This window comes from Pristis pectinata, chromosome 21 (genome assembly GCF_009764475.1).
Source record: "Pristis pectinata isolate sPriPec2 chromosome 21, sPriPec2.1.pri, whole genome shotgun sequence".
NCBI classification, from domain to species: domain Eukaryota; kingdom Metazoa; phylum Chordata; class Chondrichthyes; order Rhinopristiformes; family Pristidae; genus Pristis; species Pristis pectinata.
This window is the reverse complement of record NC_067425.1, coordinates 37,470,061-37,496,558: the sequence shown is the minus strand read 5'-3', so window position 1 is coordinate 37,496,558 and position 26,498 is coordinate 37,470,061. Positions and strand designations below refer to the sequence as shown.

The 26,498-nt window shown below is 44.2% G+C and overlaps 1 protein-coding gene across 1 annotated transcript in view; it reads right to left on the bottom strand.

Moving 5' to 3' along the window:
- The window catches only part of LOC127581381 (protein phosphatase PTC7 homolog), an 82,407-nt gene that overhangs the window by 45,977 nt on the left and 9,932 nt on the right, over positions 1–26,498 (bottom strand). The window contains 3 exon segments of the mRNA XM_052035757.1: positions 6,404–6,602; positions 12,925–13,077; positions 13,080–13,103. Coding sequence (XP_051891717.1) covers positions 6,404–6,602; positions 12,925–13,077; positions 13,080–13,103 — 376 coding nt within the window.

Here is a 26,498-nt window from a genome sequence, read left to right as displayed (position 1 = left end):
TTGGAGACTACTAAGGCGGTGTTGTTCCTCTAACCTGTGTCTGGCCTCAACGTGGCAGTAGAAGAGGCTGTGGACAGACACGTCAGTACGAGAGTGGGATGTAGAGTTGAAGTAGGTGGCCACCGTGAGATCTTTGCTTTTGCGGTGGATGGAGTGAAGGTGCTCGACGAAGCAGTCACCCAATCTGCGTCGGGTCTCACTGATGTACAGGAGGCTGCACTGGATGCAATAAATGACACCCTCGGATTCACAGGTGAAGCACTGCCTCACCTGGAAGGACTGTCTGGGACCCTGAATGGTGATGAGGGGGGAGATGTAGGGACAGGTGTAGCACTTTGTACAGTTGTAGGGATAAGTGCTGGGAGGGTGATCAGTGGGGAGGACGAGTAGATAAGGAAGTCACGGAAGAGAGCAGTCCCTACGGAAAGCAGGGAGGAGATAGATCAGCCTGCCATGCGGGACCTTGCCAAAGGCCAACATCCACTGGCCTACATTCATCTATCCCCTCTCACCTTAAAGCTATGCCCACTAGTATTTGACATTTCCACCCTGGGAAGAAGGCTCCGACTCTCTACCCTGTCTGTGCGCCTCACAATTTTATAAACCTCTATCAGGTCTCCCCTCAGCCTCTGACGCTCCAGAGAAAACAATCCAAGTTTGTCCAACCTCTTACCATAGAACCATACAACAATAGAGTACGATACAGGCCCTTCGGCCCACCATGTTGTGCCAACCTTTAAACCAGACCTAAAATGATCAAACTCCTTCCTCCCACATATCCCTCTATTTTGAATTCCTCCATATGCTTATCTAACAATCTCTTGAACTTGACCAACGTATCAGCCTCCACCACCACCCCAGGCAGTGCATTCCATACACCAACCTCTCTCTGGGTAAAAAACCTCCCTCTGACATCTCCCTTGAACTTCCCACCCATTACCTTAAAGCCATGCCCTCTTGTATTGAGCATTGGTGCCCTGGGAAAGAGGCGCTGGCTGTCCACTCTATCTATTCCTCTAAATATTTTGTACACCTCTATCATGTCTGCCCTCCTCCTCCTCCTCTCCAATGAGAACAGCCCTAGCTCCTTTAGTCTCTCCTCATAATCCATACTCTCTAATCCAGGCAGCATCCTGGTAAATCTCCTCTGCGCCCTTTCCAACACTTCCACATCCTTCCAATAATGAGGCGACCAGAACTGGACACAGTACTCCAAGTGTGGTCTAACCAGAGTTTTGTAAAGCTGCATCATTACTTCGCGGCTCTTAAATTCGATCCTTAACTTAATTTCTTAACTACCCTATCCAGCTGTGAGGCAACTTTCAGTGATCTGTGGATATGAACTCCCAGATCCCTCTGCTCCTCCACACTGCCCAGGAATCCTGCCATTAACCTTGTATTCTGCTTTGGAGTTTGTCCTTCCAAAGTGTACCACCTCACATTTCTCTGGATTGAACTCCATCTGCCACTTCTCAGCCCAGCTCTGCATCCTATCAATATCTCTCTGCAAGCTTCTACAGCCCTGCACACTATCCACAACACCACCGATCTTTGTGTCATCTGCAAACTTGCTAACCCACCCTTCCACCCCCTCATCCAAGTCATTAATAAATATCACAAAAAGTAGAGATCCCAGAACCAATCCCTATGGGACACCGCTAGTCACAGCCCTCCAATCTGAATGCACTCCCTCCACCACAACCCTCAGCTTTCTACAGGCAAGTGAATTCTGAATCCACACGGCCAAGCCTCCCTGGATCACTTGGCCTCTGACCTTCTGAAGAAGCCTACCATGTGGAACCTTGTCAAACACCCTACTAAAACCCATGTAGACCACATCTACTGCACTATCCTCATCAATCTTCCTGGTCACCTCCTCAAAGAACCCTATCAGGCTTGTGAGGCAAGATCTTCCCTTCACAAAGCCATGCTGGCTGTCCCCAATCAGTTCATGATTCTCTAAATGCTCACAGATCCTATCTCAGAATCCTTTCTAACAGCTTACCCACCACAGACATAAGGCTCACCAGTCTGTAATTCCCTGGACTATCCCTACTACCTTTTTTGAATAAGGGGACAACATTTGCCACCCTCCAATCCTCCAGTACCATTCCCGTGGAAAACGAGGACTCAAAGATCCTAGCCAACGGTTCAGCAATCTCCTCCCTCGCCTCGCAAAGCAGCCTGGGGAATATTCCGTCAGGCCCCGGGGACTTATCTGTCCTAATATTTTCTAACAGCTCCAACACATCCTCTCTCTTGATATCTACATACTCTAGAACATTAACCTTACCAACACTGTCCTCAGCATCATCAAGACCCCTCTCCTTGGTGAATACTGAAGAGAAGTATTCATTGAGAACCTCACCCACTTCCACAGCTTCCAGGCACATCCTCCCACCTTTGTCTTTAATCGGACCCACCTTTACTCTAGCCATCCTTCTGCTCTTCACATATGAGAAAAAAGCCTTGGGATCCTCCTTAACCGTAGTCATCAAGGCCTTTTCATGTCCCCTTCTCGCTCTCCTCAGCCCATTCTTAAGTTCCCTCCTTGCTACTCTATATTCCTCATGAGCCCTGTCTGATCCTTGCTGCTTACACATTATGTATGCTGTCCTCTTCTTCCTAACTAGTTGTCACCCATGGTTGTCACCTCTCTTGTCACCCATGGTTCCTTCACTCTGCCATTCCTTCTCTGCCTCACTGGGACAAATTTATCCCTAACATCCTGCAAGAGATCCCTGAACATCGACCACATCTGCATAGTACATTTCCCCTCAAAAATATCATCCCAATTTACACTGTCAAGTTCTCGCCTTATAGCCTCATAATTCGCCTTTCCCCAATTAAATATCTTCCCATCCTCTTTGCTCCTATCCCTGTCCATGACAATGCTAAAGGTTATGGAGCAATGGTCACTGTCCCCCAAATGCTCACCCACCGATAGATCTGTCACCTGACCCAGTTCATTACCTACAACTAGATCTAATATGGCATTTCCTCTAGTTGGCCTGTCAACATACTGTGACAGGAATCCGTCCTGGACACACTTAACAAACTCTTCTTATACCTAATACTCTCTACTCCAGACAACAAAGTGGTGAATCTCTGCTGCACCCTCTCTAAAGCCTCCACATCCTTCCTGTACTGTGGCGACACAATACTCCAAATGTTGCCTAACCAATACAGCTACAACATGCATAAGAGTCAGGAAGTCAAGTCAAGTGGAGTTTATTGTCATGTGCACAAATACCATGAAGTACAGGTAGAATGAAAAACTTGCTTGCAGCAGCATCGCAGACACCCAGAATATAAATTATACGAACAATTATACCCTTGTGTGAAAATGACTGTGCAAAAGTAGGATCTTAGTGCAAAAAATAACCAAGACACAATCAGTACGAGCCCATGGAAGTGCAAGAGGTGGTCCCGTAGTGCTCCGTTGCTGAGGTAGGGTTAGGCTTGTGCAGATAGGTTCAAGAACCTGATTAATAAACTAATACCAACACTGCAGGGGTCAGTGCCGCCACCTCTGTTGTTTATCACACACACATATTGGATGAGAATGTCTGTGGTCTGATTAGTAAAGTTTGCTGATGACACAAAAATTTCTGGAGTTGTAAGTAGCAAAGCAAGTTGTGCAGGGATACAGAGGGGCATAGATTAGCTGGAAAATGGACAAGTGGTGGCAGATGGAATTTAATCCAGACAGGTGTGAGGCAATGTGTTTCGGGATATCAAACACTGGCAGGACATACAGATTAAATGGCAAGCACCTTACGAGTACTGACATACAGAGCTTGGGCTGCAAGTTCTTCGTTCCCTGAAAAGAGCAGCACATGTGGATAGGGGTATACTTGTCTCCACAGGCCGAGGCATTGAGTACAAGTGTTGGGATGTCATGATGCTGTACAAAATGTTAGTTAGGCTGCACAAGGAGTATTGTACACAGTTGAAGCAATGTGTACAGTTTTGCTCACCACAGTACAGGAAGGATGTGGTAGGATTAAAAAGAGTGCAGAAGTGATTCACCAGGATGTCCCCTAGCATGGAGGGCTTCAGTTACAAGGACAGATTGGGTAGGCTGGGTTTATTCTCATTCAATTTAGGTGGCTGAGGGGTGACCTTACGGAGGTTTGTAAAATCATGAGGGGCAGAGACAGGGTAGATAGTCAGAACCTTTTTCCCAGGGCAGGAGAGCCCAGACTAGAGGGGACAGGTTTAAGGTGAGAGGAGAGAAATTTAAAGGAGATCTGAGGGACAAGCTTTCCCCACACAGGTGGTGAATATCTGGAACGAGCTGCCAGAGGAGGTGGTAGAGACAGAAACAATTTGTTTGAAAGACATTTGGACAGGTACTTGGATAGGAAAGGAGAGGGATACAAGCTTAATACAGACAAATAGGATTAACATAGGTAGGCATCATGGTGGCATCGTTGGGCTAAAGGGCCCATTTCGGTACTATACGACTCCATAAACAACACAGAACAGTACAGGAACGGACAGAAGTGAGGGAATGTCTGTGATGGGGTGGAGACCAGGAGGAAATGAATGACTCGGGCAGCCGTGCTGGCTGAGAGAGGGCGGTGAAGGCTCATTTATCAGAGCTGACTTGCAGGATGTGTAAATGGGAGATAAATAAGGAGGACAGAAATGCCAGAATTGTGAGATACAGAACACTATAGATGATATAAATCCAAAACAAAACAGAGACTGGTAGATCATCCAGCATCTGCGGAAAGAGACAAACAGTTACCACGAAGGAAAGGTACCAGAGAAGTTAAGCGCCAATGGGACCAAGCCCATGTGAAAAAAACCTTCAAGGGCAGAAGGGCAAACAACTGGAGACAGTACAAATAGTTTTATATTTGCAGCCATCATGGCTGACACCAACCAGAAACAAGGCTTTCAAACATAAAACACAATCAGTCCATGGCATACATAGGTAAGATATCCTAGAAATTAAGAGCTGACTCTGAAACTGCGTTTGTAGATGGACACACTTTGGAAGGAGTAAAATCTACACTTCTTCTTGATGTCCTATGAGGATAATTAAATGTTAGGGGTAGTGCACAAAAGAATCTAATTGCAAAGTTTAAGAATTTTGCTTTTGATGAGCTTGAGAGGAGACAGTTCAGGTGGGGGAAGGGATGCTTTTCTTCATGGATTCATGATCCTCAGCAGAATTTATAACACAACATCCCTTTTGGCGTGACTGCTCTGTATTTGTTTTTAGACTCCACGTGAACTTGCTCCCATTCTAGATGCCTCATCTCCTCTCCATGGATACTCCATTTCATCCACGTGTTCCTTTTCCCCAACAAATGCACCCAATCTCCACCTGAGTCACAGCAAAATGTATCAACCAATCACCATGGCTCCAAGCTTCACAGCCTCAATGCTTTCTGAAAGAATTTCTCCAAGAGTCTTTATTTAATCTGATAGCAACAGCTCCCTTCAACCTACCAGTTCAAATCCCAGAATTTACTGCAGGGTCTTCAACCAAAATGTCAACTATCCCTTTGCCTCTACAGATGCTGCCTGACCCGCTGAGTACCTCCAGCAATTTGTTTTGTTGCTCCAGATTCCAGCATCTGCAGTATTATATCTCCCATAATTCAGTCTTATCTATTTAGTCACATATCAAAGATAAAATGCTTGACAGAAGCTATCATTCCTGATTGCTGGATATCTAGCCATTAAATTAGGGCATGTTTCCATCTCTGGTTAAACATTCACATTCACTATTTCAGCTCACTTGGGAATATTGATCACTGAGCTAAAGATGACAGCTTCAAGAAGAATGCAGGAGAGGAAGTGGGCAGAATTATGGAAGAGATCCATGACATGTCCCAAAACACCACGCTATGGGAAAGATCCTCCCATGGGATCAGAGCCACATCTTCCCACAATGCAAGAGCAAAATAATGGTTGTAATTCCTACTAAATGGCCAGTCTGAGATGCAAAGCTTCTGAGTGCATTAGGAAGTTCAAGTCCTAGAGTTATCATGGCAGCAGGCCCTTCAGCCCACCACATCCATACTGACCAGTTTGCCCATTAACCTCATTTGCCCACATCAGGACCATGTCCTTCTATGCCTTCCCTATTTAAATGTCTAAGTAATGAAAGAATTTTGAAAAGGATTTAATTCTCGACTGAGGGATGAGCACAATATTTGTCTTAGTGCCAAGTGTCACCTTAGTTTATTACCAATTAAATATACAAGCATAAAGACCAGTATCAGTGGGACAGGTAGTTAAGGATGCGTCTGAAACTGGGAATAATAATCACCTAGGGAAACACTGCATGCATGATGATCAACCTGAGCACAGCTGACCACACAACACCATGGGAAAAACATTCTAAGTACTTCTGTGCCGCTAATATACTCATGCCTCTTACCTGTCATTGAGAATTGAACCTTGGGCCTCGGGGGGTGCGATTGCTAGCTGAAAGGGAGTGTTGAAGTAATGCTGCTGCTCATCTGATCTATGTATGATCCTCCCATCACGCACTATGAGAAAGCCAGAGTCTCCCAAATTAGCTGTGTATAAACAGCGTTTCTCTCGGTCCAGAATTACAAGACAAGCAGTACTGCTACCTGTGGACAAATTAATAGGAGTGTCATGAGTTTGGCATGAACAGCACATCCAGATTCAGCTAGTTGGTGCATCAAGCCTAATTCTATGTTAAAGAATACCAGAACCTACATGAAATACATTTTTTAAAAAATGACTATTGCAAATCAACAATGGAAAAAAAACTGGACATAAAATAGCAATAAAAAAGTCAATGTTTTGAAAATACATCAGATTCAGCCGCAAAGAGAACTTCCATGGACCTCTTCAAACCTTGAACAGAATTGCCATGTGTACAAAATTCAGATGCTAGAAAATGGAAATAAAACAGGAAAAGCAGGAGAGGCAGAAGAGATTAAATGACAAAGGTAACAGAAATCTAGAGGAGGGGGTTTGACTCACCCCCCAGTGGATCTGCTCTCCCCTCCTCCCCCACACCTGCCTATCACTATCTCTTACCTGCATCTACCTATCACCACCTTGTGCCCATCCCACCTCCCCTCTTTTGTTCACATATCATTGCTCTGCTTCTCCCTCCTATATATCGGGCTTCCCCTTTTCCTTTCTTCAGTTCTGAAGAAGGGTCCTGACCCGAAACGTTGACTGCCTGCTTTCTCCACGGATGCTGCCTGGCCTGCTGAGTTCCTCCAGCATCATCGTGTTTTTCATCTAAATTCTTTGTTTCTCTAGTATCCCTTTGCATATCATGGTGCCACACAAAACATCACCCAAAAACACACCGGTAGTTTCTACATGTGCTTCTACTATGATGTCCTGCTCTACCTCACTGTGTTTCTTGATCTCTCCATAGTCTGTGAATTGTCAAGCTCACTCACAGGTAGTACATGACAAACAGAAATACTGCAAAACCTGAGGCCATTAATCCCTAGCCACAAACTTAATCCTTGTCCTGCCACCTGCCCAAGGCCTAGCCACAACATTAACAACCTTGGTTTCATGTCCGCCCCTAAGACAAGCTGATTGCCACAGATCCACGACAACCATTTCCACCTCGGAGTCATCTAGCTCCAGCTGCCAAGATTCCCATCCCTCCGTATATCACCTTCCCAACATTGTTGGCGTGCTTTACATACACTACCCTCCATAACTTGAGGTCATCAAAAACTCTACTATTTACGTCCAAACTTATTATGTCCCAATTACACAGCATCCTGTGTTCTTGGTTAAGTATGTCTCAATTTTAAAATGATCATTCTTGCTTATAACTCCCTCCACTGCCTGACACCACCCCCCCCCCCCCAACTATTCCTATAGCTAGAAAAAAAGATACTAATTGTACAACTAAAATAGCAGAGAAAAAGTGATGTTAAAAATTCATGTGGCATGGTTAGAGGAAGGAGGTTGAAGCCTATCTAAACATTGTCGATTACTGTTGAAATGTAGTCATGTGATAAGATTCTTTCTCATGCAGACCATCGTGTCAGCCTCTCCCTGTCTGCACCCTTTTCTTCTCACCCCAGAGGAGATTTTACTTAACAACCATTTTCATTGTCTCTTCCTCTTGCTAATGGCACAGACAGAATAACAGAATAGTTATAGCACAAAAAGAAAGACACCAAGCCCAGTATTATAGACAGCCATCCTTAGAGTCCCACTCCCCATAGACTGATATCTTCTTTTCCTTTTAGATATTTATTCAATTTGTTTTTAAAAGCTGTGCTCAAAAATATTTCTAACATAATTTAAGGCAATACATTCCAGATTGTGTTCCTTTGGCAAAAGAACCGAACACCTTGGTTCTGCTCCCCCCACCTCTCCCTTCATCCCCAACCCTCGTTCTTGACCCTTCCATCAATGAACACAAGCAAAAATAAAAACAAAAAACACTCAACAGGTCAGTCAGCATCTATGGAAAGAGAAACAGCTAATGTTTCAGGTCTGGGACCCTTCATCTGAAACATCAACTTTTTCTCTTTCCACATATGCTGCCTGACCTGTGTGTTTTTCTAGCATCTTCTGTTTTTATTTCAGATTTCCAGCATCTGCTTGTTTTTATATTTTCAAATAGCAGAATCAAGCCATTTGGCTTTTGTAAAAGTTCCACCATTTCAGTAGGAATTTTATACATACACTTTATACATACAGTAAAAACAAGAGGGTAACTAAGGAGAGGGTAGGATCACTAAAAGATAAAGGAAGGAATTTATAGTGAAGCCAGAGAAAGCAGGGGAGGTATGAAACAAGTACCTTGCATCAGTATTCACCAAGAGGAAGGACATGGAGGGTATGCTGATACTCTACGACACTTTGATATCAAGGTAGTGGTGGTGTTGGGCTCTCTTGAAGAACATTAATGTGGATAAGTCCCCAGGGCCTAATGGAATCCATCCCAGGTTATTGAATCAGAATCAGCTTTGTCATCACTGACATATGTCACTGATATTTGTTGTTTTATGGTAGCAGTACAGTGCAGGACATAAAGACATAAAAATCACTATAATTTACAAAAACAAATAGTGCAAAAGGGGAATAATGAGGTAGTGTTCATGGGTTTATAGTTCAAAGTTCATTGTTCATAGTGTTCATGAGAAAGATGAGAGGAAATCGCTGGGACCTCGTCAGAGATCCTTGTATCCTCTTTAGCCACAGGTGAGGTCCCAGAGGAGTGGAGAACAGCCAACGTTGTTCCTCTGTTTAAGAAGGGCAATAGAGACAAACCAGGAACTTATAGGCCGGTGAGCCTATAATTAGTGAGCTTACATATAGGCCAGTGGAAGGGAAATTATTGGAGAAGATTCTTAGGGATAGGATCAGTTTTGAACTTGGGCTATTTTTAGGTCAAAGGTGGATTGAAATCATGCTAGTCTCCCAGGCGCAGGTAATGCCTGCACACTGGGCTGCTGGTCACCACGGTGACAGCAAATGTCACAGTGCACTCAACTTCATTTACAAGGAGATTTACGAGGGAAGTTTTTTTAAAAACACAAGAGTGTTGGGTGCCTGAAACGCAGTGCCGAGGGAAGTGGTGGAAGCAGATATAATGGTAAAATTTAAGAGGCATTTAGACAGTCACAAGAACAGGCAGGGAATGGAGGAATGTTAGTTAAAACTGGGATCAAGTTGGGCACAGACAGTGTGGAGTAATCTATAGACATGGGTAGAGAATTGGTCATTGAACAGTGGAAATAAACTGATTCTTCTCAGGTGGACAGGCTGTGTCTAGAGGGGAATGACAGGGACTGGTGCCTGGGCCCCATCATTCATAACCTGTGTCAGGAATTCGGCTAACGGCACCAAGTATCACACTTCCAACTTTGCTGATGCCACAAAACTAGGTGAAATTAAGAGTAAAGCGGTTCTAGGAGGATATAGACAAGTTGAATGAGTAGGCCACCACATGGCAGATGGAATACAGATGGAAAAATGTGAGGTTATCCACTAGTGGAGAAAATAAATGCTGAGTATTTTTTTTAATGGTGATGGAATCATATTCAAAGAAAATTAGGCTTGCTTGCACACAGTTCACTTAAAACAACGCGAGATCCAACAAGCGGGTAGGAAGGCAAATGGTACATTGCAGTTTTTACAAGAATAATTGAGTACAGGAGTAATGTGTCCTTCTGCAACTTTGTGTCTTGGTAAGACTGTGCCAGCTCTTCACCAGTTAGCAAACATTTACTAACCATACACTCACTACAACAGTATTTTATTTTATGTAATTTGCCACTTAATAAAGGTTTTGTTTGCTATAACAAAGGATAGAGACTATATTCGGAGATCGTCTTTCAAAAACAACATTTAAAAGTCTTTATGACTGGGTCAATGGAATGGCCTGATCAATAATCAAGCTATTTTATACCACCATCATCCAAATATAAAAGCAACATTCTAGATGCTGGAAACCTGATACAAAACAGTTGCCAGAAGTACTCAGCAAGTAAGGCAGCATCAGTGGGGAGAGAAACACAAGGCTGATGTTTCAGCCAATGAACTCACACCAGAAAATTGTAGGGCATTAATCCAAAAGTTTAACCCTGTTTCTCTCTCCACAAATGCTGCCTGACCTCTGAATATTTCAGAGAATCACAGGGGGTGGCCAATGTCAGTCCCGGTCGAAAAGAGCTACTCAGCTTAATTCTACCTTCTACGATGGGTCTGAGCTCTGCAAGTTCTTTAAGTGCATGCCCAGTGCAATTTTAAATGTGATGCAGGTTTCTGCCTCGACCACCCTTTTGAGACAGTTCCAAACCCAATCACGCTTCATTTCCTCTTTAATCCTTCCACCAAGTTAATTCATAAATCCATGGCTTCTGCTTTTTGACCCTGCTTCTAAGTGAAATATGTCCTTTAAATGCATCTGATCTCTGCCCATTAAGTCTGCCCTCAGCCTCCTCTGTTTGAAGATTATTCAGTCTTTCCTCATGTAAGATTTTCCAGTGCTGGCAACATCCCTGTAAATTGCCTGGCACCCTCCCTCATGCACTCGTATCCATTCTGTAATGTGGCGACCACAACTGTATGCAGTACTCTGAGCGTCTCAACTTGTGCTGTTTACAGCAGAACTTCCTCATTCTTTTATTTTATGCTTCAATTAATAAAGGAAACCACTACATATGCTTATTTGACAGAGTTATTGAGCTGTCGTGATACCCAAGGATGAGTGGGCATATTCTCCAAGGTCCTGTTGTCCCTCCACACCACCCGATTCTCCATTTATTCTATTTGCCCTTGCTTGTTGCACCTCCATTAGCATATCACCTCTCATTTCTCAATATTCGGGTCCATTAGTCATAATTTTGCCCAACTGACCAGACCATCTGCATCTTTCTCTGTCCAAGTCCCATGGACAAACTATGTGTCATCTGCAAACCTCTTTGTTGTGCTTCCTAGTTTTTCTTCCAAGTCATCATATAACAAAAAACAAGGGACAGGGTATATAAATTCCCTCTGCTAACAGCCAGATATAAAAAAACACTCATCAACCACCCTTTGCTTCCTGCCACTAAGATTTTCTTTGACTACTCTGCCATCCAGGACCTTGTCAAAAGTCTTGCTAAAATCATTGTAGACAACATCAGATTCACTGCCCTCATTAGCCGTCCTTGTTACTTCCTCAAAATTCAATCCAGCTAGTCACGTACAACCTAACTGTAACAAATCTATGCTGACTGTGGGAGATCAGGGAGAAGACGTGTCCCTGATGACTACATCTGCAGAAAGTGTGTGCAGCTGCAGCTCCTCTCAGACCACGTGGATCGACTGGAGCAGCAGTTGGACTCATTGAGGATACAGGATGCAGAAGGTGTTATAGATAGGAACTTCAAGGTGGTCACACTGCAGGATCAGTCAGGTAGGTGGATGACCACCATGAAAGGAAAGCAGATAGTACAGGAGCCCCCCGTGGTTATCTACCTCTCTAACAAGTACACTGCTTTGGATACTATTGGGGATGGCCTCTCAGGGGAAAGCAGCATTAGCCAGATCAGTGACATCATGCCCTGGCTATAGATTAAATTTTAATAAGAGTGAACTTTTTCCATTGAATATGCAAATCCCAATTTATAGCCAATTACCTTTTAGATTGGTAACTGACTATTTTATGTATTTAGGTGTTAAAATTACTAAGAGACATAAGGACTTATTTAAAGCTAATCTACTGCCTTTAATTGACCATGTTAAACAATTATTTACTAAATGGTCCCCACTGTCTCTATCATTGGTAAGTTAAGATGAATATTTTACCAAAATTTTTATTTCAAGCAATTCCAACTTTTGTTCCGAAATCTTTTTTTTGACACTATTGATTCTAAAATTCTTTCATATATTTGGCAGGATAAAAACCCAAGGTTAAGTAAGAAATATTTACAAAAACTAAAAAAAGGATGGTGGTATGGCCCTGCCTAACTTTAGATTATATTATTGGGCAATTAATATCAGATATCTAATTTTTTGGATACAAGATTCAGATGTAATTCAATGCCCCAAATGGGCACACCTTGAGCACCAATCAGTACTTGAATTTCCACTCCCTTTTGCACTTACCAAATTAAGTAAACATATGATTAACCCAATTGTTAAACATACAATATGAATATGGTTTCAATTCCGTAAATTTTGTGGATTGAATAAATTTAATCTATCAAGTCCCATTCAATCTAATTATTTCTTTCATCCATCCAGAGTTGACTCAGCTTTTTCCATATGGAAAAGGAAGGGAATAGTATGTTTTCGTGATTTATTCATTGATAACTGTTTTTCATCTTTTGAACAATTGTCTAACAAATACAATTTGCCTAGATCACACTTTTTTCGATATTTGCAAATTAGAAATTTTTAGTCAGCCAGGTTTCCTTCACACAACCAAGAAACAAATCTTCCACTAACCCAACAACGGAACCTTATTCTGAAGCATTTCTTTGTAACTGGCCATCAGGATGCCCACTGGGTTACTGGGAACAAACAGTCCTTCTTGAACAAGCCGTTCACAAGTTTGCATCAACGTAGTCGAAAACTGAGATGGATCCACACCATAATCCACCATCCTCCAACACCATCTGCAACTCCTGCAACAAAAAAAAGACATTAAAACATTGTAAAATTAATTCACTGTGACAAAAACCAATGTCTTTGAGAGAGAAGACAGAGGCCATAAAACACTGCAGGCCAGCAGACTTTTCATCTGTCCATCCAGGACATCACAATTGCCTTATGGTCAGTCATGGACCAAATTATAGGCCTTTTCCAAGCCATTATTCTATGAACTAAATGCAACTTAACCAGAGGAAGGCTGTTGCAAATAAAAAAAGAAATCTCTATTGCACTTATGCAGGCAAAACTTCACAGTTCTATCAAAAGATTGCTCCACTAAAGATATTAAGGCAGGTAGACTAAAACGTGGCTAAAGATTTAGCTTTAAGGGGCTTTCCAGAGGATGAAAGGAAGAAAGATTTATGAGGAGCAGGGGGGGAGGGGCCAGAAATGATTGATGGGCCAAAGTCAGAGGAAGGAAGATACATAGGAAGCTTGTAGAGCTGGGAGGGGAGGAAGCGAGCAAGGCCATTAGGTGATGCAGAAACAGGGGTAAGAATTTTAAATAAGGTTTAAAAAGAGGTATTACTTACTCTGGGACCAACTTAGGTCAGAAAAGAATGAACAGGAGGAGGTGGAGCAGCAGAGCATTCACCCCTCCCCTAATGGTTCCCATTCTCACCTCCCTTACTTACCAGAGTCCAGCACTGGCAGCCCTTTGAGTTCCTGCTTACCTCCCTCCAGCATGACCTCCCTGACCCTCTCACTCCCCTCACCCCACCTCACTCCATCTGCCTCCAATTATCATTCACCTGCCACTGTCTCCCAACTCCACCCCCACTCCCCTCCCCGGCACTACCTGCCTGTCATCTTGCACCCGTCCCCAGTCCACCCCTCACCTCGGCCTCCTGTCTCACCACTCCCCTTCCCGTCTTTACACCGGCCATCTACCCCCTCCACTCTCAGTCCTGATGCAGGATTTCAACCCAAAACGTCAACAATTCCCTTCCTCCCACAGATGGCGATCGTCCAGCAGATTGTTTGTTGCCTAGTCTATTCCTGGTCTTGCCAATGTAGAGGAGGCCACACCGTGAGCACTGAATGCAGTAGATGAGGTTGGAGGAGGTGCACGGTAGGACTGAACGTAGAAGAGCACAGCACAGGAACAGGCCCTTTGGCCCACAATGTTGTGCCGAACTACTTAAGGTAATGATGCCTAATTACACTAATCCCTGCTGCCTGCATATGGTCCATATCCCTCCATTCTCTGCACATTCATAGCCTACCCAAGAGCCTCAACTGTATCTGTTTAGGTCCCTGGAGGTTGCAAGGGAGGTTGTGCAGGGACAAGTGTTGTATATTTGGCAATTCCAGGGGAAAGTGCCGGGGACGAGGAGGGTGGGTGGGAAGGAAGGGATGATCAGACCAGGGAGTCACGGAGAGAGTGGCCCCTGCAGGAAGCTGAAGGGGGTGGGGGAGTGGGAAAGAGGGCAAGATGTGGCACCTCATATCCTACTTGGGTGGCCAATAGCCCAATGGTATGAACACTGAATTTTCCAATTTCAAGTCACCCACTGCCCTCGTGTTCCTTTCTCACTCCCACCAGTTCACCCAGGGTCTCTCTCCTTTTGTTCATCTCTTCTATCCCAACCCCCCCCCCCCCCCCCCCCCCAGATAATCACTTCACCCACCTGCTTCCACCCATCACCTTCTGGCCACACCTTCTCACATCTATATACTGGAGTCTTCCCTCAATACTCCCAGTTCTGATGCAGCGTCTTAACCTGAAACCAATCCTCTTGCCTCTATAAATTCTGCTCGACCCGGAGTTCTTCCAGCAGTTTGTTTTTTGCTCCAGATTCCTGCATCTACAGTCTCTTGTGTCTCCAAACCTCTCACAAAGAAGTCACCTCCTGACAGCCCAAGGCCTTTCCACCAGCTGCAAGGCACAAGTCAGTAGCATGATCCAATACTCTCCAGCCTGGATCAGTACAACAGCTACAACCCTCAAGCAGTTTGCCACCATCCAGGACAAAGCAGCCCACTTGATTGGCAGCCCAGTAACCGTCTCAAACATTCACTCCCTCCACTGTTAGCACACAACAGCTGCAGTGTGCACCATCTACAAAATACACAATGCAGTTACTCCAATGCATCAAACACATGGACTCCACCACCAAGGAGAAAGGCCAGCAAGCACATGGGGACACCTGCAGACTCCCCTCCAAATTGCCACGATACCTGTTTGGAAATGCAACACTGGTCCTTCATAGTCACTGGCCCCAAATCCTGAAACTCCCTATCAACAACTACCTTCACCAGAAGGACTGCAACAGTTCAACATAGCATCTCATTACCACATTTTCAACGGTAATTCGGGATGGGCAGTTACTGTGTTAGAATCGTAGAAAACTACAGCGCAGGAACATGCCCTCTCAGCCCCCGTCATCCCTGCTGACCATGATACCTGTCTAGAGTAATCCCATTTGCCTACATTAGGCCCATATCCATCCACTCCTCAGGCAGGAGATACAAAAGCTCGAGAGCACCTACCACCAGGCTCGAGGACAGCTTCTATCCTGCTGTTAACAGACTCTTGAACAGACCTCTCATATGCTAAAAGATGAACTCTTGATCTCCCAATCTACCTCGCCATGGCCCTTGCACTTTATTTGTCTACCTGCACTTTACTTTCTCTGTAAATGTAACACTTTATTCTGCTTTTCCTTTTTATTACGTCAATGCACTAATATATGGAATGATCTGTTTGGATTGCACACAAACAAAAGCTTTTCACTGTATCTCAGTACAGGTGACAAAAATAAACCAATATCCAAGTACCTGTCAAATGCCTTTTAAATGTTCCATCATCTCCTCTGACAGCTCGTTCCGGACATTCACCACCCTCTGTGTGGAAAAACTGACCCCTCTGATCTTGTTTGAATTTCCCCCCTCACCTTAAAGCTGTGCCCTCTAATTCTAGACTCCCCTGCCCTAGGAAAAAGACTACAAATCCTATCTATGCCCCTCAATTTTATAAACCCCTGTATGGTCCCAGCCTATCCAATCTCTCCCTATAACTACAGCCCTCCATTCCAGGCAACATCCTGGTCGATCTCTTCTGCACTCTCTCTATTGTTACCACATCCTTCCTGTAACGTGGGCACAACTGTACACAATAGTCGAAATATGGTCTAACCAATGTTTTGTACAACTGCAACATGACGTCCCAACTCTTGTGCTCAGTGCCTGGGCCTATGAAGGCAAGCATGCTGAAGGCCTTCTTTCACTACCCTACCACCCTGCCACTTTTAGGCAACTATAAACTTGCACCTCAAGGTGCCTGCATTTACTCTGTGTTCTACCAGAATTTGACTTCCATCTGTGGGAGAGAAACAGTTAACATTTCAGGTTGAAGACCCTTTGTCTGACGAATGCTGCTGAGTATTTCCAGAATATTTTTGTTTTCATTTTAGATTTCCAGCAACTACAGTTATTTTTTGATTTTCATTATCTGAGCTTGGTTTTTTGAAGGGGAGCACCAAGGTGCACATTCTCCTGTGCACAAGGCCCAAGGTTGAAAAAGACCTTCTTCTACAATCCTTCTTTTCTGCAAAGACCACAGAGGGAGCGAACAAATTGCAGAGAGGAACATGCATGTAGGGGCAACATCAGTTTAAGAACGGATATTCGAGGGAAATCAGAAATCATGGATCAGTAAGCAGACAATAAGCTGGAGCAAAATGGAACAACCCAGACAAAACAAAATCCTTCAACTAAACACTTGCGGCTAAGAGTGGCTTTGACCCTTAGCAGCAAGTGTTTTGAATGGTACAGCTCAGGAACAGGCCCTTCGGCCCACAATGTTGTGCCGAACTAATTAAACTAATGACACCTAATCCCTTCTGCCTGAACATGGTCCATATCCCTCCATTCTCTGCACATCCATGTGCCTGTCTAAGAGGCTCTTAAACGCCTCTATTATATCTACCTCCAGCACCACCCCTGGCAGCACATTCTGTGTAAAAATACTTGCCCCGCACATCTCTTTTGAACTTTCCCCCTCTCACTTTAAATGCATGCTCTCTAGTATTAGACATTTCGACCATGGGAAAAGTCTACTCTACCTAAGCCTCTCATAATTTTAGAAACTTCTATTAGGTCTCCCCTCAGCCTCTGCATTACAGAGAAAACAATCCAAGTTTGTCCAACCTCTGCTGATAGTTTATCCTTCTAATCCAAGCAGGATCCTAGTGAACCCCTTTGAACCCTTTCTATTGTCTCCACACCCTTCCTATAATGGGGTGACCAGAACTGAATGCAATACTCCAGATGTGGCCTAACCAAAGCTGCAATATAACTTCCTGACTCTCGAAAGGGCACCCTATCGACTTGTGCGGCCACTTTAAGGGAGCTATGGAAGTGGGCCCCAAGTTTCCTCTGTACATTAATTCTGTTAAGCGTCCCGCCATGAACTGTGTACTTTCCCTTTACATTTGATCCTCCAAAGTGCAACACCTCACACTTGCCCAGATTAAACTCCACCTGCAATTTCTCTGCCCATATCGGCAACCTTTCACACTATCACCAATCTTTGTGTCATCAGCAAACTTACTAACACACCCATCCACATTTTCATCCCAAGTCACATATATCAAACAACAGAGGTCCCAGCACAGATCCCTGCAGAACACCACTAGTCGCAGATTTCCATCCAGAATAAATCTCATCCACCACTACCCTCTATCCTCCGTGGGCAAGCCAGTTCTGAATTCAAAGACAGCCAAGTCACCACGGATCCCATGCATCTTAACTTTTTTAAAAAATTTTTTTAAATTTTATTTAAAGCGTGGTAACAGGCCCTTCCAGCCCAATGAGTCCACGCTGCCCATTTTAAACCCGATTAACCTACCCGTATGTCTTTGCAATATGGGAGGAAACCAGAGCTCCCAGAGGAAAGCCATGCAGACACGGGAGAACATACAAACTCCTTACAGACAGCAAAGGGAATCAAACCCCGATCGCTGGTGCTGTAATAGCGTTGCGCTAACGCTACGCTACCGTGCCGCCCATTTTGTGGGTGATATTTTGAGGAATGAGCCTCCCATGAGGGACATTGTCAAGCACCTTACTAAAAATCCATGTAGACAACATCACAGGTCTACCTTCATCGATCACCTTGGTCACCTCCTCAAAAAATTCAATCAACTTAGTAAGACATGACCTGCCCTGCACAAAGCTTTGCTGACTGTCCCTAATTAAGCCATGCTTTTCCATGAGCTCATAAATCCTATCCCTAAGAATCCTCTCCAATAGCTTCCCTACCACTGGGAACTTGCTCACTCCCCTAACTCCGGGGCCTCTTTCGCATGTCCCCATTGACACTCACAAATGTTTATAGATGCACCATGAAAAGCCTTCAGGTATTAATCCATGAGATGCCTTGGAACAAGCTTGGCCCACAAGCCACTATATGGACATCCTCCACAAGAAATGAACTGGGATTAAGGATGGATTACAACACCATGCAACTTTACAATTGGGCCATAGTACAGACTAGGTTGGGTGACCTGTTGGAACAACAGCAGTGTGAATAAAATGTTTAAAAAACTGTGGACACTGAAAACGTAAAACAAAAACAGAAAATGCTGGAAAAACTCAGGAGGTCAGATAGCACCTATGAAGGGTTGCAGACCTTAAACATGGACCGTTTCTCTCTCCACAGATGCTGTCTAACCTGTGGAGTTATTCCAACATTTTGTTTTTTTTTTCAGCATAGTGATCAAGTTATTGAACTATGAAACTTGAGTTCAAATCCCACCATGACAACTTGGGAACTTACATACAGTTAACTAAATAACCCATTAAAAAGCAGTGTAAGTTATAAAACTCATCTATTCACCAGTGTCTAAAGGTTAACTTATAGGTTGAGTCAGTAGTAAGGAAGACAAATGCAATGTTAGCATTCATTTCGAGAGGACTAGAATATAAAAGGATGTAATGCTGAGGCTTTATAAGGCATTCGTCAGACCACATTTGGAGTATTGTGAGCAGTTTGGGGCCCCATATCTAAGGAAGGATGTGCTGGCATTGGTGAGGGTCCAGAGAAGGTTTACAAGAATGATCCCAGGAATGAAAGGGTTAACATATGAGGAACATTTGATGGCTCTGGGCCTGTACTCGCTGGAGTTTAGAAGGATGAGGGGGGATCTCATTACCAAATATTGAAAGGCCTGGATAGAGTGCACGTGGAGAGGATGTTTCCAGTAGTGGGAGAGTCTGGGACCAGAAGGCACAGCCTCAGAATAGAAGGATGTCCCTTTAGAACAGAGATGAGGGGGAATTTCTTTAGCCAGAGGGTGGGGAATCTGTGGAATTCATTGCCACAGATGGTTGTGGAGGCCAAGTCATTGGGTGGACTTAAAGCAGAAGTTGATAGGTTCTTGATTAGCAAGGGCGTCAAAGGTCACAGGGAGAATGCAGGAGAATGGGGTTGAGAAGGAATAATAAGTCAGCCATGATTGAATGGTGGAGCAGACTTGAAGGGCCTAATTCTGCCCCTATGTCTTATGGTCACATTATAGGTGTGCTCATGTGAAGCCTGCACAAGTCAGAGTTAAAATATCAAATTACAGGTAATCCGGATAATGCAGCAAAGCCACTTTGCTGTGGTTCTGAACAGGATTAGCCGCTCAGCACCCAAACTGGTCCATCACGTAATAAGATTGTGGCTGGCCTGATCACGATTCCCTCATATTGACTGGGCCACCTATAGTGCAAGGGCTTGGACAGGGTGGAATTTGTTAAATGTGTCCAAGAAAGTTTGCTTCACTGGAGAGGGTGCAACACTGGACCTCCTCTTAGGGAATGAGGTAAGGCGAGTGACTGAAGCGTCATTCAGGGAGCACTTGGGTCCAGTGACCATAATTCTATTAGTTTTGAAATAGTTATGGAGAAAAATAGGACTGGTCCACGGGTTAAAGTCCTAAACTGGGGCAGGGCCATGTTTGGAGGCATCAGGTGGGATCTCGCAGAGGTCGACTGGGTGAGACCGTTTGCTGGTAAAGGGATGACTGGCAAGTGGGAGGCTTTTAAAAGTGTGATATCAAGAGTTCAGGGGCAGCATGTTCCTGGTAGGGTGAGGGGCAAGGCTGGCAAGTTTAGGGAACCCTGGCTGACAAGAGATATTGAGGCTCTGGTCAGGAAAAAGGAGGAAGCATAATTGAGTTTAGAACAAACGAATCCCTCAATGACTATAAGGAGTGTAGAAGAACACTTTAGAGGGAAATCAGGAGAGCAAAAAAAGTATGAGGTGGGTCTGGCAGGTAGGATCAAGGAAAACCTCCAGAGATTCTGTAAGTATATTAAGCGTAAAAGAGTGGTTAGGGTGAGAAGAGGTCCTCTTAAAGATCAGGATAGTTGTGTGTGTGGAGCCACAGGAGATGGGCAAGATTTTTGATGAATATTTCTCATCAGTTTTTACTGTGGAGAAAATGATGAATGCTAAAGAAGTGAGAGAAATGAGAGATGATGTTTTGGACCACATACGACTTATCAGGGAGGTGGTATTGGCTGCCTCATAGCATATTGAGATGGATAAATCCCTAGAGTCTGACTGAGTACATCCTCATGGGAAATTGCTGAGGCTCTTAGAGGTATTTGCTTCATCTTTAAGCAACAGGTGAAGTTCCGGAAGACTGGAGTGTGGTTAATGTTGTACCGTTATTTAAGAAGAGCAGCAAAGGCAAGGCAGAAACAACAGGGTTGTCGTAGTGGGGACTTCAACTTCCCCAGTATTGACTGGAACTTCCTGAGAGGCTGAGATGGAGCGAGATTTCTTCAGTGCATCCAAAGGGGGTTCTTGACACAGTCTGTGGAGAGTCCAACCAGAGGAGAGAACATACTGGAGCTGGTTTTGAGAAATAAGCCAGGCCAGGGGACATAGCTGATAGTGGGGGAACATTTTGGGAATAGTGATCACAACTTTTAAGATAGTTATGAGTAAGGATAAGATCGGATCTTGCAGGAAGGTACTAAATTGAGGGAGGGAAAATTTCAACAGGATAAGACGGGAGCTAAGGGGCTTTAATTAGGAGAAGCTGCTGTCGGACCAGTCCACGTCTGACGTGGGAGTTGGTTAAAGACCAGCTGATCAGAGTTCAGGATTGGCATGTTCTGGTAAGGAGCAAGGACAAGGATGGGAAGGTAAGGGAACATTAGATGGCCCAAGAGGTCCTAAATTCAGTCAGAGAGGAAAAGGGAGCATATGTAAGGTTTAGGAAGCTAAGATCAGACTGGGCCCTTGTGGAATATAAAGATAACAGGAAGGTGCTCAAGGAAGTGATTAGGAAGGCCAAAAGAGGCCACGAAATGTCCTTGGCAAGCAGGGTCAAGGAGAATCCCAAGGCAATTCATACTTGTATTAAGAAAAGAGGATAACTAAGGAGACGGTAGGTCTATTCAAGGATAAAGGAGGGAATTTGTGCTAGAATCAGAGCAAGTGACTGACTTACTAAATGAGTACTTTGTGTCGGTATTTACCGAGGATAAAGAATTGGAGGATAGTGAAAATAGAATGGGCCATGCTAATGTGCTAGGACATTTTGAGATTAAGGAGGAGGTTGTGCTGGGTCCTCTGAAAAGCATTAAGGTGGATAAGTCCCCAGAGCCTGATGGCCTATATCCCAGAATATTGAAAGAAATGAGGAGATTGCTGGAGCTTTGACGAGGATCCTTGTGTCCTCACTAGCAACAGGTGAGGTCCTGGAGGACTGGAGAGTAGCAAATGTTGTGCCTTTGTTCAAGTAAGGAAATAGGGATAATCCGAATAATTATAGGCTAGTGAGCCTCATGTCAGTGGGAGGGAAGCTATTGGAGAGGATACTGAGGGGTAGGATTTATGCATATTTGGAAAGGCATAGCCTGCTTAGGGACAGTCAGCATGGCTTTGTGTGGGGCAGCTCATGCCTTACAAACTTGACTGAGTTTATTTGAGGAGGTGACAAAGGAGCTGGATGAGGGTAAGGCAGCGGATGTTATCTACATGGAGGTTAGCTAGTAAGGCATTTGATAAGGTCCCTCATGGTAGGTTGATTCAGAAGATAAATATGCATGGGATCTAGGGTGAATTGCAAATTTGGATTCGGACCTGGCTTGTCCATAGAAGCTAGAGAGTAGGGGTGGAAGGTTGTTATTCTGGCTGGAGGTCCGTGACCAGTGGTGCTCTGCAAGGATCAGTGCTGGGACCTCTGTTGTTTGTGAGATATCAATGATTTGGATGAAAACGTAGATGGGTGGATTAGAAAGTTTGCAGATGACACTAAGTGTAAAGGACTATCAAAGTTGGAACCTTGCAGCATGAATAGTGAATTCTCCCACCTTAGGTAAGCCCCACCCCCACCCCACCCACCCAGCTTCTTCTCTTCCTCCCTTTACTAGCCTCTTTTTTCCCTCTCTCCTTACCTTTGACCCATCCCCCGGTGGATCTGCTCTCCCCCTCCTCCCCCACACCTGCCTATCACTATCTCTTACCTGCGTCTACCTATCACCTCCTTGTGCCCACCTCGCCTCCCCTCTTTTATCCACCTATCACTGCCCTGCTTTTCCCTCCTATATATCGGGCTTCCCCTTTTCCTATCTTCAGTCCTGAAGAAGGGTCCTGACCCGAAACGTTGACCACCTGCTTTTCTCCACGGATGCTGCCTGGCCTGCTGAGTTCCTCCAGCATCGTGTTTTTCATCTAGATTCCAGCATCTGCAGTCCTTTGTTTCTCTAGCAGATATGGGCAGAGAAGTGGCAGATGGAGTTTAATCGGGCAAGTATGAGGTGTTGTACTTTGGGAGGTCAAATGAAAGAAGGAAGTATACAGTTAATAGTAGGCCCCTTAATAGCATTGAGGTACGGGGGATCTTGGGGTCCAGGTCCTTGTTCACTGAAAGTGACTACACAAGTGGATAAGGTGGTAAGGAAGGTGTATGGCATGCTTGCCTTCATTGGTAGGGGTGTTGAGTATAAGAGTAAGGAAGTCTTGCTGCAGCTATATAAAACTTTAGTCAGACCGCACTTGGAGCACTGTGTGCAGTTCTGGTCGCCCCATTATGGGAAGGATGTGGAGATGATGCAGAAGAGATTTACCAGGATGCTGCCTGGATTAGAGGGTATGAGCTATCAGAAGAGATTAGACAAACTTGGGTTGTTCTCCCTAGAGCTTTGGAAGCTAAGGGGAGACCTGATAGAGGTTTATAAAATTATGAGAGACATAGAGTAGACAGTCAGAATCTTTTCCCCAGGATATAAATGTCAAACAGCAGAGGATATGCTTTTTAAGGTTAGGCAGGGGGAAGTGTAAAGGCAACATAAGGGGCAAGATCTTTATGCAGAGAGTGGTAGATGCCTGGAATAGGTTACCAGGGATAGTCATGGAAGCAGGCAGTGTGGTGGCGTTTAAGAGGCTTTTAGATAGACACATGAATATAAAGGGACAGGAGGACATTTAATATTAATTGGCATCAAGATCAGCACAACATCGTGGGCTGACTGGCCTGCCCAGTGTCGTACTGTTCTACGTTCATGCACTCATCACTGTGCATATATAAAAAAAACTTGCCTCACACGTCACCTTTGAACTTTTCCCCTCATCTAGTGCCAGACATTTCAGCCGTGGGAAAAGGTACTGGCTGTCTACTCTATCTATGCCTCTCATAACTTTAGAAACTTCTATGAAGTCTCTCTCAGCCTCCACCATTCCAGAGAAAACAACCCAAGTTTGTCCAACCTCTCCTCAGCACAAGCCCTCTAATTCAGTCAGCATCCTGGTGAACCTTTTATGCATGCTCTTCAAAGTCTCCACATCCTTCTTATAATGGAAGACCAAAAGTGAATCACAACTCCAGGTATGGCCTAACCAGTGTTTCATCAAGCCGCAACATAACTTCCTGACTCCTGAACTCAATGCCTCAACTAATAAAGGCTAGCATGCCATACACCTTGTCTACCAACCTATTGACTTGTGCGGCCACTTTCAGGGAGCTACAGACTTGGACCCCAACCAGAGACTCACCGGTTTACAATTTCCAGGATTATCCCCATATCCGTTCTTGAACAAAGGAACAACATTAGCCACGCGCCAGTCCTCCGGGACCTCGCCTGTGGCTAGTGAGGACACAAAGATCTTGGTCAAGGTCCCAGCAATCTTAACTCTTGCCTCTCTCAATAACCTGGGGTTTATCGCATCAAGCCCTGGGAACTTATCTACTTTAACGTTCTTCAAGAAACCCAACATAACCCCTTTCTTTATCTCAACATGCCCAGTATATTATCATGCTCCACACTGGTCTCATTATCCTCCACGTTCTCTCCTTGGAAAAGTGCTCACTTCAGACCTTGTCCACATCAATCTGCTGGAAGAACTCAGCGGGTTGAGCAGCCTCTTTGGGAGGAAAGGAATTGTCGACATTTCAGGTCGAAAGCCTGCCTCAGGACTAAGATTACAACCCTTGAGATCCAGCCTTTTACCTTCTGCATAACACCCTATATTCACTCTGCAGGACCTTTTTGTACCCATGACTTTACTGCCAATGTGTACAACTACCTCTGGCTGCTCACCCTCCCCTTGAGAGTGTTCTGTAACTGCTCAGAGACATCCTTGACCCTAGCATCTGGGAGGCAACATACCATCCCAGCGTTTCATTCGCAACCACAGAATCTCCTGTCCGTCCCCCATCTATTGAGGCTCCAATCTTTACAGCTTTACTTGTCTCCGCCGTCCCCAGTGGGACTTTCACTATTGCTTTGAGAATTTCATGCAATTCATGCAACCATGTAAATGCTAAAATTTGCTGCTAATAAGGCAATGAGATTAAGGCCAACAGAAGATATTTTTAGAATGTTTAGCACACAGCTAAGTACCTGCAGAATAGTTAACAAGATCTCAGCTCCATAAACTTCAACAAAACCAGTACCAGCAACATCAGGAGCAAAGGTACGTGAATAAATAGGACTATGCAACAACACGCACCTTGTAGAGAGGTAAATTCCCTTTCAGATTGTGCTGTAACACTCTTCTACTTTTCTAAAGCTTTTTATAACAAAGGCCCAGACTGTTAATTACAATGATGAGAGCCTTGGAGCTCATTATCATGGAGTAATTTGCAATAACTTCAGCACCTGCCTACACTGGGTTACATACGTTCGGAGATTAGCAATGTGCTGTCCAATTTCCCTTCTCTTTCACAGGTTTCCCTACATCAGTATCTCACTGAGAAAATACACCAAGATGCCAATTGCTACACTTCCTAATTAACCATTACACATGCCAAAAAACATCAGTGTATCAATTAAGTAAGTGAATTTTTAATAGTATGGTGGACTGCCAAACAGACTGTTTAGCACTGGAAATTTACTTTAAAAAATATGGGTTCTCATTCCCTAACATTTTAAAAACGGCAGACAACTCAAATGTAGGCATTTTCTAACTTTTTCTGTTTCATCTTGCCAGCCAAATATGATCCTTTCATTTTGTAAACAAGATTTTATAGTGAAATATTTTAATTTATACACCAAATGTGTCAGTGTATCTGTTCAACCAAACATATTGACGAATGCTCTCAATTCACTGTACTGCTAACACATCTGCATTGACAGAGGTATCCAGTGGATATAAAGTGCCAATTTCACACAGGACTAAATCAGACCGATTCAAAACAGATCTGGCAACTCAAAATGGGACATTCAAGAGGCACTGTGGACCATCAGCAACAGCAGAAACATACACAACCACATTTTGTGACTTAAGGATTAATATATCCCACACTCTACCATTATCAAGCTTTTATTCAGTAAGTACAAAAGGAAGCAGAAACAGGCAGGGATCAATCTAGTGAAGTTCCAACAGCACCGTGTGTGCCAAACAGCATTCAACAGAGCAAAGTGATCTCACATTAAATCAAAGCTCTGTAGTCCTGACACATCTGATAGTGAAATGGTGGTGAACAATTCAAAAGCTTGGAGGGGGCTCTCACAAACATTTCCAGCTTCAAGAACAGCAGAGCACAGCATGCGAGTGCTAAAGACTAGGTGCTCAGCAGGTAGTGTTGAACGGATGATCCATCTCAGGCTTCCTCCTGCGACCCCCACCATCACAGAAGCAAGACTTCAGCCAATTCTATTCACAAGACATAGAATCAGGAAATAGCTGAGAGAACTGAATACAGCAAAGTCTGTGGGATGGAACAACATCCCTGCTGTAGTACTGATGACCTGCACTGCAAAACAAGCTATGCCTCTAGCCAAGATTCTCCAGGACATTGATAGCATTGGCATTTATCCGATAATATTAACAATTTCCAAAGATGTGTCCTATTCACTAAAAGCAGAATAAATCTGGCTTAATTACTACCCAATCAGTCTCCTCTCAAACATCAGCGAAGAGC